General features: G+C 40.9%; 1 protein-coding gene across 1 annotated transcript in view; it reads right to left on the reverse strand.

The window, feature by feature from the left end:
- Positions 1-8,223, reverse strand: part of LOC149287809 (transcription initiation factor TFIID subunit 4B-like) — a 29,227-nt gene extending 21,004 nt beyond the window's left edge. The window contains exons 1-5 of the mRNA XM_089492417.1: positions 7,875-8,223; positions 2,645-2,790; positions 2,271-2,375; positions 743-1,468; positions 152-274 (exon numbers count right to left, since the gene is read on the reverse strand). Coding sequence (XP_089348543.1) covers positions 152-274; positions 743-1,468; positions 2,271-2,375; positions 2,645-2,790; positions 7,875-8,223 — 1,449 coding nt within the window. The remainder of the gene's footprint in view (positions 1-151; positions 275-742; positions 1,469-2,270; positions 2,376-2,644; positions 2,791-7,874) is intronic.
- Positions 8,224-14,889: the final 6,666 nt, after the last annotated feature.

The raw sequence follows: 14,889 nt of genomic DNA on the forward strand, positions 1-14,889 counted from the left end.
AATTCAGAAAAAATAAAAGTTGCTCATATATCGCATCACTAAAATAAGTGATGCTGCAAGGAGAAATAGTATATATAAAGCCATCAAGCAGCACGGTAACTTTTTGCAGCATGCTGTTCATTATATGAAGACAGATTGTATCAAACCTTACAAGCAAATTCTTGACAAGGTTCTTCACATTTTGTCCCATAGTAGGGGACTGTGGTCCACTTGATGCCAGTTTTATTAGGGTTGCAAGGAAGTTCTTACATTTCTTCACATTGTCCAATACATCCTAGAAGAAAAGATCAGATGTTTCAAACTTATTTGGTGCTTGGATCCATTTAACATCTACAAATTTTGCTACAGGGTGTCAGGGCATCAACTAAAGTACTAAAAACATTTCTATGGAACAGTTGGATTCATATTCACGAATACATTACCACTGACACAAACCTTTTGTTTATCTCTTTAACACCATTTACTTATAAGTTTTCGAAACTGTTGCGACTCAAAGAGTAACATAAAAGGGTTGCATTAGTCCTTTAATGATTAAGACCCAATATGTGTGCAGGAACGAGTGGGGTAATATAATAACAGGCTCAATATTAAAACCTTGCCAAAAATCATGCACCTAGGTCCCAGTAACCCTGGGCGTATTGTTACCAAAACAAAGAAAAGCTATACCCTAAAAGCAAGAATTGCTTAGTTTTTGGAATGTAATGGTGTATTGCAGACAACAAATCGACAGTGTTTAACTTACTGTTGCATTCGAAGGCTGCACGTTTGCTGTCACTTTTGGAGGTTCTGCTTTGCAAACCATCACATTAGGGCTTCCAGATGAAGCAGTTGTAGACATTTGTACTGTAAGAGGTGCAACAACTTTTTTACTACACACTGAAGATGTAACAATAAGAGGGGCTTTGACAGGAGCCGATAAAATTAGGGGGTTCGATTTTCCTTGCTGGCTAGCTGCGGAGGTACCCGGCGTTAACTTGACTCCTGAGGAACTAGTCACAGCTGTCTGAACCAACGATGGCCCGAGAGATTTGACAGCAGCAGTACTGGAAGAGGTAAAGGTTTTATCTGGAGGAAGCATACTTGTTACTGAAGTCGGGGAAATAGTTACAGTACTTGCTGACATAATGGAGGTGCAAGCATTGACTGTTGCAGAAGCAGCTAGAGGTGTAGGCGTTCTTATTGGTAAAACGGTTATAGGTGAACTGCCAGGCACCATCATTGAAGTAGCTGGGATCACCATGGTGGTTGAAGTTGTTGCTGGCGTAGCCACAAAAGAGCCAGTTGATACAGATTTGACTTCTGGAGCCGGAGCTCGAATGATAACTGCAGAATTTCCATGGTTGATAGCCGTTGTCTGAGGGGTAGGAGGTGTGCAGATTTTGACAATTGTAGGTGTGGACACTGTAGTATTTGCTCTACAACCAAGGGATGAAGAGACCTTGACTGCACCACTTGTTGAAGCTAAAGACTGATAGGAAAGAAAGAAACATTAGAATTAACAAAAAAAGGCTGACAAAATGTTCTTTTATGACACATTTCTAGACTACCTCTACACATTAACTCTGGCCCACATTTACAAAACAAAACAATAGATGCACGAAAGCCATTCGGATTCCAACATTAAGTATTAGGATCCCAAACTTAATTTCTCATGAATCAATATAGGAAGACATAACCCTATATATACACATCTTGTGCCCCATTCCTGTTGGCAACATGCTTCAGGAGTCAACGTTTATAGGTTGAAAAAGTAACCTTTTGGTGTCAATGCTGAAAATATATGTTATGTGTTTCAAATGCCTCAAAAAGACCAACACTGATAAGCAATGCCACTATAATCTATATGCGACTAGAAAACAGTACAAAAAATGGCCACAAAATTAATAGGGGAAATGGGGAATGATTAGCTGAACTGCATTTATTTACTCTAGAAAAGAGACATACAAAGGGTAATCTCTCTTTTTTTTAAGCAAGAAAGAGTATTCTGGTGTACACACAATAATTTAAAAAGTTGTTGATTCACAGACTACTTTTCCAAGAAGTCATGAAGGATATTCTTCCCGTCTTAGTAAAATAAAGTATGGTCATGTATCACAAAGCTCATCATTTACCATCCTCTATCTACATAAACACACATGCACACATTATACAAAATGTGGTGCACACGTATAAGGCACAAACTCTTTAAGTGTACTAATAGGAAAAACGACTATTATTTTACAGTAGTTTTCCTGTATTATATATAACCTGCCAACGTTAAAGAAACATACCTGTGAAGCAGAACTTCTTTGAACAGTGGGAGTCAGGGAGGTGGTAGGGACTGGAGTCGGTATAGATTTCACTGTGGTGTTTGATAGCAGCTGAGGCTTGGAATTCTTGTAAAATAAAATAAAACATTCACAACACTAAGACAGATGGGGATGATAAGAAGGTTTGTTTATTAAACTTTCCTCCATAGCTAGTCTCAGACAGCTCCAAAGATTTCAAACTAATGAAGAATAGTTTCGATTGATATGTATGTCAGTTATTGACACAAATCAGAGGAGAACAGTAACCATGCACATATTATGCCACACACTACAGGAAAAACTGCCTCTCTGGAAATACACAAACATTCAGTCAGAGAAAAGCAGAGTTAGGTTACCTGAACGGCACATATCTGTACAGTTGGAGTATTTGCAGGTATGGGGTTCTTTGCATTAGAATTTTGCACTTGCGCTTGGGCTCGAGCCAATGCTTGTTGAGACACCAGCATAAGTTGTCCATTTCCACTCCTGATGAGGACCGTACCTGTGATTAAACAAAATAAACTGTAGCAGTAGAACCATCTAGAAAGACATCTCAATCAGCAAATTTATTGTTAATCTAACTGGGAAATATTCCGGAGAACTGTTCACTCATAACTAAATTCTCCATCTTGTTCTTTTTTTATATTATATATATATATATATATATATATATATATATATATATATATATATATATATATTAATAAACGTACAATGAAAAATATTAGCACATGAACATGTGATTTTGATACAACCCTTATACCAAAAGTTGCCCTACAGTTACCGATTTTAGGACATTACAAACAAATGCAATTCATGTTACGGTAAAGAAAATAGCTCTCAATTTCAGGCATTGAGTGGGCCCAACCAATTTTAAGTCCATTTTGGTTAAAACTACTCTGTCAGGGTACATTCACAGGCCACAGACTGGGTTTCAGTGAGTATTGAGCTAATATTGCATGCATTGATGAAGGTATTGTAAATCATTATCTCCCTAACTTCTCTTTTTCCTGAAAATAAAAAAGTGTAAAAAAAAGCAGAAAAACTATTCTGTCAAACAAACAGAGGAATAAAGCAGGTAGTTTACTAAGTATCTGGACATTGCCATGTCTACAGTGAGTGGTCCGTGCTTTTGGGAATATCTACATGGCTTACACAAATATGTAGTATTACATAGCTGTGAAAAATAAAGCCTATTTATCGATTTTAATAACATTTACATTATCTGGTGCAGATCATTTTACCTTTTAAACACGAAGTTCCGGTAACTACAATTTGATGACATCACTGCAGCTATTCAGAATGTTTACTCATGGGGCAAACTGACTTAAAACACACTTATCTCATCTAACATAATATATTATTACATTATAATTAAATGCAGCATTAATCGGCAGTGCTATTTCCATGTTACTCATATCCATATATTCCAAATCAAAATTGTGTGACTTTTTATCTAATACGCATTGGTTGGTCTCCCATTTCCAACAACCCCAAAGTGTGTGTAAAAAAAAAATAATATATATATATATATATATATATATATATATATATATATAAAAAAATACGAGGGACGTTCAACAAGTTTTATATTTTCATTTGAAACAGTGAAGGCGGGGGGGGGTAGTAATTAGTCGTGTCTTAGCGTGTCATGTGACTAGCTCTGTCTGGCAAGCCGGTTGCCCTTGCAGTTTAGTATAAGAGTTTTCACCATGGGGTGAAGATGGCTGCGAAATTTATAAATTGCACCAAAGGGAAACTGTGTTCTGTCATACACTTTTTACGCTTTTTGTAGGCAGAAGGTGTGCCGGGAGCACAAATTCATCTTCGCATGTGTGCTCAGTACGGGGATAAAGTTATCTCTCGTAGAGTCGTCTATGAGTGGATTGAAAAGTTTGAAAATGGCCGTACTGGTGTGACGGATGCAGAGTGCTCCGGGTGTCCAGCTACGTCCAGGACCATGAGGAATGAAGAAAGAACCCTGGAACTGATTTGCGAAAATAAATGAACCGTTGAAGAGGTTGGAGGAAAGCTGAGTGTGAGTATTGGATCTGCCTCTGCCCTGATTCCTGACAGCATTAAGTTCAGTAAAGTGTGTGCCAGGTGGGTGCCTAAGCAGCTGACAGAGGAACGCAAGCACTTGTTTGCTCCCGACACATGGCCCGTTATCGTAAAAAGGGTGATAATTTTCTGCAGAAGATAGTCACTGGTGATGAAACCTGGGCTCACCATTATAAGCCTGAAAGCAAGTGGCAGAGTATGCAGTGGAAGCATCCATGATCTCCTGCAGCGAAGAAATTCAAGACGCAACTGTTGGCAGGAAAGTTGATGTTGACTGTCTTCTGGGAAAAAGTTGGTACGACATTGTAAAAATTGCATCACAAAGCAAGGTGTCTAAGTAGAAAAGTGATTTTGAAATAAATAGAGTTAAAAAAAAAAAGTGCGGAAACTTTTCGAACGTCCCTAGTATTTAAATAATATATGCCGTTCAAACTGACGGACTCCAACTGTGTCTGGCACCTTGGTGCAATAGGCATTTCATCAAATATATACCATATTATATATAAATCACATGATTCAATGTATGTTTTCTGCCACCACACTGTAAAGATGGTTACCAGGTTTTACCGGACCCTTTTGGGTTTTTCGGTCCCTGAACCATCACAGCAGCTGGAGCCTGAGTTCTCTTCTTTTTCTGGATCTGCTGAAAGCACCCAGCAGTAAAATGCTTTTCCAGGCATCCGCGACTAATCTATGGGGATTACACCCAGGAACTTAATTTATCGACCAAAATGTATAGTATATATACAGTTCAGGACAATGATATCATGACCGGTTTTAGGGTTTCAATTAAACAACCGATCCAGTAAACAGAGAAGTAAATAATAAACTCCCCAATCAGGGTAAAGGAAACAGAGTATAAACAATAGCAGAACATGCCAAATAACCAATAAGAGTTTGGGGGTGGGGAAAAGGCATGAGAAGAGACTTCCTTTCACACATTCCATCAGCTCACAGTCATATAATTTGATATGTATACAAATCTACAGACTAAATGTTAAACCACTTGTTTACAATAACAATATTTGGTTTATAGTATAAAGGAAGTCACAATCAACATTGGTGACATTACTCATCAGACACTGCATTATAAACCTTTGACTTAAACAGCATGAATAATGCGAATTAAATCTGTCACGCTCAAGAGATTTTTCAGTGACGGTAAATGTCAAACTGATGATAAGGCTTTACGGTACATGAAGCAATTGGTAGTAAATGATGCAATATTAGGTTCCTTTTTAAAGGTTTATTCATTCACCCAAGAGATGTGCAGCATAACAAGATGATACAGCACAGAAAACTCTAAATCAAAGGTTTGATTGTTTCTGTAAACCTCCTGATATTTCAAACACTAAGAAATGAGCAGATCGACAGGAACCGAGTGTTTATTTACAGAAACCACGGCAGTCCATGATGTCATAACTGCATGGAATCAATTTGAATGAATGCTAGAATACAATAAACCCAATAACAAAAGACTTTAATATGCTTGGGGAACCTGCATTAGCCATAAGCATAGCTATCAACAGTCATTGTTGCAGCAGGACTTTTCTACATAAAATGATAAAACATCGTTTGGATAGGAAGCCCCTTTTAGTCTTTGAACTACTGTATGCCACATCTTCAATATAAGCCATTTTTTTTCTTCACCCCATCATTACAAGGTCTGCAACTTAACCCCCTCTGGCCTGGTGGTTTTGATAACCAAAAGATCCAAAATATTTTTTTTTGTCATTTTTACAAATGAGTTTATTAAACCATGAGTCCTCTTCCATATTTTATGAGCCACACAAATTATACATAATTTTGTTCAGGAGACGTATTGCCTTATTTTAAAATGATAGAAATACATAAAACTATTTTTATAGAAAAAACCCTATTCTAAAAACAAATAAAATTGACTTTTGCAATCTTTTTTTATGCCACAGCTGAACAATAACCCAATGTATGTTCAGCAACATGTCATGTTGGCCTCCCAATCAATTTTATTTGTCTAAATTTTTTGTAAGAGGGAGAAGCTATTTTTCTCCCACTTTTCCTCCTGATCTGTTTGTGCTGGTCACAATGTGATTAGCAAGCACGTCTCCATATCCCTCCATGGCTGATTGCAATAATCGTGATCAGCCAGCAGGGGGAGCGAGGCTCCTGTCCATAAGTGGACATCTGGTGGTGTAAGTAGTGACACTTAGCGGAAAGGGAATGACCAATCATGAGATCAGGCATCACTTGAACAACAGTATACCGGCGCTTTTAGTGAGTACCGTTTCACGCCAGCAGGAAGCTATTGATGCTGGCTTCTGCAGACAGAGGAGAGTTCAGGCTGTTGGTAAACATCCTGACCTCCCGTGTGGCTGCAGGGAGGTGTCAAAGGCAGGACGTACCTGTATGTCGTAATGGGCTCCTTGACACAGGTTTTAAGCCCATACAGGTAAATCCTAAGGGGACTGAAGTGGTTAAAGGACCACTGCGGCTCATGTATTTTTTTTACTGCATGCATTAATTATTGGACATAGAAAATGAATTATGTCCCGCTTATCATCCCCCTGCTGCCTCTAGAGCAGAAAGAGTGGTTTCCTGCAATTAATTACATGCTTTTAGAAGCTGCAGCTTCATCCATCCATGCATTTGCACGACATAAAGAGCAAAGTTAAATGGACAGCCAAGCCAACTTGGCACATGATAGCTGAACAGTCCATGTAAATTTTCATGCGGTCTGCAAATACATGGGGGGTTTCTACAGAACCCTCCCCCTCATTTACATTTTGCATGCAGAAGATGCCACGTGACATACTTACCGCAAGTCAGTTCTACTGGTTGGTTGCTAGGTGGAACCAGTAGAATGAAATGTCCCACTGTGGAGGTGGTGTTCTGCTGCAGCTTCTCCTGAAGGTAAGCAGTCATTTTACAAACTTCCTTAATATGCATTTGTTGAATATCCCACCAGACACCAAAGCGACCCTTTAATATCATTAAAGCAGCGATTTCAATTGGCTAAACCACACCGGAGCAGACCGAGTATCAACAAACAGGGGGAACCAAGCTTTCGCTGAAATATATATATATATATATATATATATATATATATATCAGACATCAGAGTTTGCAGGAGAGTTGTAGTTTTAACTCCCACAATTCACTATTCCAAATGATATGAAAGACTGACAGATTTCAAGAAGTGCTGAGTCGGCCCTGCATAATTCAATGTGCGAGGAGACTGAATAAATCTCACTAATTTTACTATACATTAGGCAGGGCAGCTGAATTCTACCGCAGAAGCTCATTGCGTTCACAAAGAAATGAAAGTATTCCTTGCTCGTTACTATATATAGCTACCTGCACTGTAATATCTGCTATACTTACCTCCTATTACAATGTCTAAAGGCATATATATATATAAACCACATACATATAGGGGTTGCCTTCCACCTTCAATAAAGTTATTTTTATTAACAAAAAAAAGCTCAGGAAACAAAATCAAATGATAAAGTAAGTCCATTTTATTGAACACAAAGCAATTGTACTTACCTGGAGGGATCTGGAAATTGGCAGGCAGCTGTATCGTCGTTGTCTGGGATGCCTTAGGGGTGGCCACTTGCTGTGGTGCCGTCACCCTAGGACCACTAGTCACTATAGATGCGTGACTAGTCACAGGTGTCAATTTGGTGCCCACAGGCGCTGAAGGCACAACTGGCTGGGATGCAGGGACTAGGCTGACAGTCACGGCAGCTTTAGCAGCTGCGACAGTGGGATCAGAGCTTGCCGCTGCTGGGCAGCCTTTGGGAAGCACAGATGAACCCCCCGGACCTCTATGGCTCGCAGGCAGGGTCTGGCTCAGCACAGACGGAGCTGTAGACGTGGCTTGGTTGGCTTGCATCCTGGATAACAGCAGATAACTATCGACTCGGCCGGCATATCTGACACCTGCTGATTGGTAAGAAAGACTCAGAAGCCAGGAGGGCACGCGGCTGTGATTATTGTCATGGGAGCAGGCCTGCTAATAAAGTTACAATGAGTGGGAGGAGTCACATTGGTAACTGACTCCAGGGGGAGAGTAACTGACAGCAGCCATGACAGACACTGCCTGTGTGTTATGCTAGATGTTTCATGAATAAAGCAGTTAACAGAAGATCTACTGGAGTGTTTATTTCATGACTTGGTGTCAGAAGTGCTGTTTACCCTACATTAACAGTCTGCAAGTTTGCCAACATGTCCAAGTTTCAGCCTCCTGAACCCTTTGATTTCTCAGCCTGCCCCTTACAAAAAAATTACTGCAGTTTTTCTGAAGTAATACTGCAGTTTTTTGGACATGAAAAAACTGCAATACTGTACTTTTACTGCAGTATTACTGCACATTTACTGCAGTTTTACTGCATTTGTACTTCACTGTTTTACTGCAGTTATTTTTGTATGGAAGTACAAATGCAATAAAGCTGCAGTGCATTGAAGTACAACTGTAGGTTTGCAATATAAAAAAAAGTGCAGTAAATGTGCAGTAAAACTGCAGTACAGTGAAGTACAAATGCAGTAAATGTGCAGTAATACTGCACTAAAAGTGCAGTATTGCAGTTTTTTCATGTCCAAAAAAACTGCAGTATTACTTCCGAAAAACTGCAGTAATTTTTTGTAAGGGCGCAGCATGGCCAGCATGGTGTCAGAGGTTCTCCCGGTTTCGCATTGCTTCAAAATTGGATAAGGAGAGTGGAGAGGTACAGGTTAACTCACTCTTGTATGCCATGGGGAAGGATGTAGAGCCCATATATAATGCATTCATTTTCCAGGAAGGGGAAAAATATAACTTTGATATTGTCATGGACAAACTGAGTGCCCATTTTGTCCCAAGGAGAAATGTAATCCATGAAAGGGCCTGTTTCTATAAATGCAGTCAGCTAGCAGGAGAGTATGTGGAGTCCTTTGTACGCAGTTTATATGAAATGGCAGAGTACTGTGAATTTGGTCCTGCTAAGGAGGAACACATCCGTGACCGAATTGTTATTGGTGTAGCTGATGCTGATGTGTCACAGAAGTTGCAGCTGGAGCCTGAACTGACACTAGATGTGGCTATCAGAATGACACGCCAAAGTGAGATGGTAAAAGCACAGAATGTGACCATGAGGTCTGAATGCATGGTGAATGAAATGCAGACTACCACACGTTCTATTAGAGAGAAGCATAGTACGGGCAGTAGTCTGCAGACTGCAGAAGGGCTGAAATCACGCTGCTCTCGCTGTAACCGCATTCATGGACCGAAAACCGCCTGCCCTGCTAAGAATAAGAGATGTACAAAATGCAATCGCATGGGTCATTTTGAAGTTACATGCAGAACAGAGATGGTAAAGGAAATTGAAGTTGGATGTGAATCTGAATGTACAGATGAACTATTCCTTGGATCAGTGTCACAGTGGCTGGACACCGATGACTGTTGGAGTGTGGAACTCCCTGTGATGGGGGCATGCATCAAATTCAAGATTGACACGGGGCAGATATCTCTGTTATGTCTGAGAAAAGCTTTAAATGATTACCACAATGCCCCATCTTAGAAGCTAGCAGAGCATGTGTCCGCAGCCCAGGAGGGCGTGTAGACTGTGTGGGCAGATTCCTCGGACACAGTGTGTATAAATCAAGGCACTTCACCTTCTGGATCTATGTCATAAGAGGTTGGTGTGGTAACAACCTCCTTAGCCGCACAGTGGCTTGTAGATTAGGCCTTGTCTCTAGAATTAATGAAATACAGAGTGACATGTTTGGAGACATACGGCTATTAAACTGTGAACCGGTACGGATTCAACTGAGACCCGATGCTGTCCCTTACAGTTTGTCTACTCCTCGCAGGATATAATTTCCTATTTTGCCCAAGGTAGAGACTGAATTGAAGCGTATGCAGGCTCTAGGCATAATTGAGGTGGTGACGGAAGCAACCGACTGGTGTGCACCCATGGTGCCGGTAACAAAGAAAAATGGAAAAATTTGCGTGCAGAATTAAAACGTCTGAATGCGGCAGTAAAAAGAGAACGGTATGTCTTGCCTACACTTGAGGATATTGCACCTAAGCTGGCGGTGGCACGATTCTTTTCCACACTAGATGCCTCTAGTGGATTTTGGCAGATCCCCTCAGATCCAGGTAGCCAGAAATTAACTACTTTTATCACCCCTGTCGGGCGGTTCTGCTGCAGACCTATGTGAGATGAGGGGTAGGAGATACCTGATTGTGGTAGACTACTACTCAAGATACATTGAAATAGCACCTCTCACTGCAATGACTAGCCTTAGTGTCATCTCCCATCTCAAAAGCATGTTTGCTAGATGGGGCATTCCACTGGAGTTTGTGAGTGATAATGGCATGCAGTTTGCCTCTGATGAGTTCAAAAAGTTCAGTGAGGAATATGATTTTCGGCACACCACGTCTAGCCCACACTACCCGCAGTCCAATGGGGCTGCTGAGAGGGCCGTCCAGACTGCTAAGCATATTCTGAAAAAGCAGGATCCGTACCTAGCCCTCATGGCTTATAGGGCCACACCACTGCAGGCAACCGGTACAAGTCCAGCTCACCTCATGTTGGGCCGCCACATGCGTACCACTGTTCCTCAGTGGAATCTCAGTGTACCGGCAAGTGATGACCTTCCATGGGCAGTGAAGGAGAGAGACGAAAAGATGAAGACGTCTTATCAATTCTTCTACAACAGAAGACATTCAGCACGCCCTCTGTCTAAATTGTCCCCTGGCCAGAGTGTCAGGGTGAAGCTAGACCAAGAGACAAGCTGGAAGACCCCTGCTACTGTTGTATGTCACTCTCAAGGCCCACGTTCCTATGTAGTACAGACCAACATAGGTGCTGTGATGCGCAGGAACCGCAGACATCTCCAAGCTATTCCAGATTTAGACTGCGGAGAACAACCTGGGGAACACTGCACTGATACTCCACTGGCAGATAGTGGACCATGCCCTGTTTCGCAACCAGAGCATAATACAGTTGTTCCAGGAGGTTCCCAGGTCTCTGCTGCCTCCAATAACTTCAAGACAACTTCCAGCGGCAGAGCGGTGAAACCTCCAATCCTTTACAGGGACACAAACTGTATAATGTTTAGTTAGTACAGTAACATGAAGAATGGGCAGAATAATCCCTATGTTACTGGGGGCTAGGGTAGTCTACCCAGATGCCAAAGTCAGGAATATGTTGTTGTTTAGTTTAAAATATATGCATATTACCTACCTCCCTGTTGATGGTACCTTTTATATTGTTATGTATTGCTGGTGTTTGTTCTTATTTCTTTAAGGAGGAAGATGTCATGGGAGCAGGCCTGCTAATAAAGTTACAATGAGTGGGAGGAGTCACATTGGTAACTGACTCCAGAGGGAGAGTAACTGACAGCAGCCGTGACAGACACTGCCTGTGTGTTATGCTAGATGTTTCATGAATAAAGCAGTTAACAGAAGATCTACTGGAGTGTTGGTGCCCACAGGTGCTGAAGGCACAACTGGTTGGGATGCAGGAACTAGGCTGACAGTCACGGCCGCTTTAGCAGCTGCGACAGTGGAATCAGAGCTTGCCGCTTCTGGGCAGCCTTTGGGAAGCACAGCTGAACCCCCCGGGCCTCCATGGCTCGCAGGCAGGGTCTGGCTCAGCACAGATGGAGCTGTAGACGTGGCTTGGTTGGCTTGCATCCTGGATAACAGCAGATAACGATCGACTTTGCCGGCATATCTGACGCCTGCTGATTGGTAAGAAAGACTCAGAAGCCAGGAGGGCACGCGGCTGTGATTATAGTGTGTGCTTCACAGTATCAGGCAAGGTGCAACGCAGAGTAACCGTATATAAATGACATCACGGGCCGGTTGTGTATAATATACATATACAGTAAACATTCAGTCGCCACAGCACAAACTACCAGCAACTTACACCGTCAACCCTAAAAACACCAACATGCTACGCCGGCGGCCATGTTTATATAGCAATGCGGGTGCCGCACATGCGCAGTTTTAATGTGTGTTCATCTCCCATTGGCTACAGATAACATTTTACCTGGGAGGGAGGAGCAACCGCACAGCGATAATGACTCCTGCGGTACGTGTGCTTTATCTGCGTGAGCCGGTCGCTGACTGGGTGATACCAGCTACAGGACGTACCGGAGTATATGTGAGGGGAAACACCCGGGAACGTTCATGCTTGGCCCATACACCTGAGAGGCTACTCCTTGGTATTTCTGAAGATGTCCAAAACTTTCCTGCTTATCATCCATTAATACTGTTGATGAAGGAACTGTTCGAATGAAGCTATGGACTGTTATCATTCCGTATCCTGAGACCTCTTCCATCTTTACCAACCTCACTGACAAAACACGGAGGACCCGGCTGGCTCTATCACTCAGCAACAGGCTTCACACTTCACTTGTTCAGCCATAGAACTTCATAAAGATGGTAGTTGCTGGGTGTTCTAGTATAGTATAGATTGATATATTTTACCAACTAAAAGTTTGTCTTATTGCCTAAATAAGCAGTAAGAAAATTATATATATAATATATGTGTGTGTTCTGTTTAATCATGAAACCTAGCTTTGCAGTTATTGAAGCTGCTGATTACCATATCTGGTCTGTTAATCTTGATGTGTGTGAATAATGTCTGTTAATCTTGATGTGTGTATAAATAATAATGCTGTTCGCAGCACTTTACATATTCTATTCACTTTCATATCCTAAATACCAGAGCTTTGCCATATATTGGTTCATTCATTATTATTCTCCTATAATGTGAATAGTGTACCAATGTATACGGCATCGAGGCATTACAGCAACACAGTTTGAGCGAAGAAAGCGATGTTTGTGAGAGTGCGACTGGGATTATGAGGGGAACGATAGCCACCTTGACCCTTCAGGATGCCCAGAACATGTGCGAACCAGTGCCAGTATTGTCTGGGACCTAATAGTCCCCCTTATGAACAAAGTGTGCCACTTGTATGTAGATAACTTCTACGTGTCCCTTTGAAAGAAAATTAAAGCCTGGTCCTTAAGGGGTTGAAACCTTTTTTTATTTTTATTTCATAGGCATCTGGGAGAGGTGGGTTGTGGAGAAAAAGGGATCTAAGGGTTAAATGGCATTTAAAAGATGGGGTGGTAGATTTCCTTTTATTCAGCACACTTACAAACCATCTGTCTCTCTCCTTTTTACAAAGATGGGGGGAGAGGGAGAGCAACTGCTATATCACAGCAATCACATGACTACCGCCCACTGATGGTCCCTGAAGCGAGAACCGGCCACTCACGGCATGAATTGCAGCGTACCGCTGTATTTTCTCTTGGACGCATTGGTACGTCCAATCTTGCCTTTTCTTCTGAATTTGACTGGAATGTCTGTAGTCATGAACAGTTTAATGCCACCTGGTGGCAGATTGTTGTGCATTATGTAGACCTTTCCAGGGGGTTTCTTGTTCACTTGTTCAGGGATGTAACTCAGGAAATCTCATTGATTTTAACAATACATTATACTGCTACTCTGTTGCCAAATCCCTCTGATGTCTTTGGTGAAAGAATAGGTTAAGAGTTGGGTGAAAGCCAGGGTTAGATGGCCATAACCAGGGTTTATGGATTGACTCGGATGTTTGATGTACAAGAGTGGTCTATTTGTCCATGTCCACATTGTCCATAATATTTTTCCGAACCCTAGTGACAGAAGGTGTAGTGGTTTGGAGTGGGCAGGTACTGCATTCAATAATGCAAGTCAATGGAGCCTAGCTTTCTAACCACAATATGAATAGTGAAAAATATATTTTTTTTTTTACAAAAATAAAAATGTAGCAACATTTAAAAATAATTATACAATGATGTCAAAGTCAAAAATTATTAAACATAAAAAAGACAATAGGACATGTGGCAGAAGAACCAGATTTTTAAATTCCAAGTTGGAAAACTGAATTGTGCATGCCCCAAATGTGGCCTTTTAACCACCAAATAACCTGACAAACCCACGCACAGGGGGGTATCACTTTACCCAGGAGATGTTGCTGAACACATATTGGGGTGTTGTTTTGAAGTAACATAGGAGCTGTACATTTATTCCTGAAGTACAACTTGTGTGAAAAAAAATAAATTACTAACGGAAACAGAGGGGGACAGATTTGCCAGATTTGAAAAAAAAATTAAAAATTTTAAAATAGCAAAATGCCCTATAACTTGAAAAAGTACATAAAATCATTGGGTGTTTCTAAACTTTTATAGATGAGTAAAAGATTTTTCAAATAAAAGTGAAACGTGCTTTTTTCAAAATTTCACCATATTTAATTTTCTTATAGGAAATATACGATAAAAAAAACTGGTATCAAAAGAAAGTGCTTCTTTTCTGAAGAAAAAAATATATATAAACATTTGCAGGTACAGTAAATGAGAAAGAAGAAAATTACAGCTAAACACGAGCACCACAAAAAAAAATGTTAAAACAGCCTCAGCCCAGACAGGTAGAAAAAAAAAACCAGCCTGGTCCTTTAGGGTGGCTTTATAGAAACCAAAATGTGACGTTATAAATCCGGTCTGACTACTTTTAGGGACTTTAGC

Source organism: Sceloporus occidentalis, unplaced genomic scaffold (genome assembly GCF_023333645.1).
Source record: "Sceloporus occidentalis isolate IW3139 unplaced genomic scaffold, rSceOcc1.0.p SCAF_56, whole genome shotgun sequence".
Taxonomy (NCBI): domain Eukaryota; kingdom Metazoa; phylum Chordata; class Lepidosauria; order Squamata; family Phrynosomatidae; genus Sceloporus; species Sceloporus occidentalis.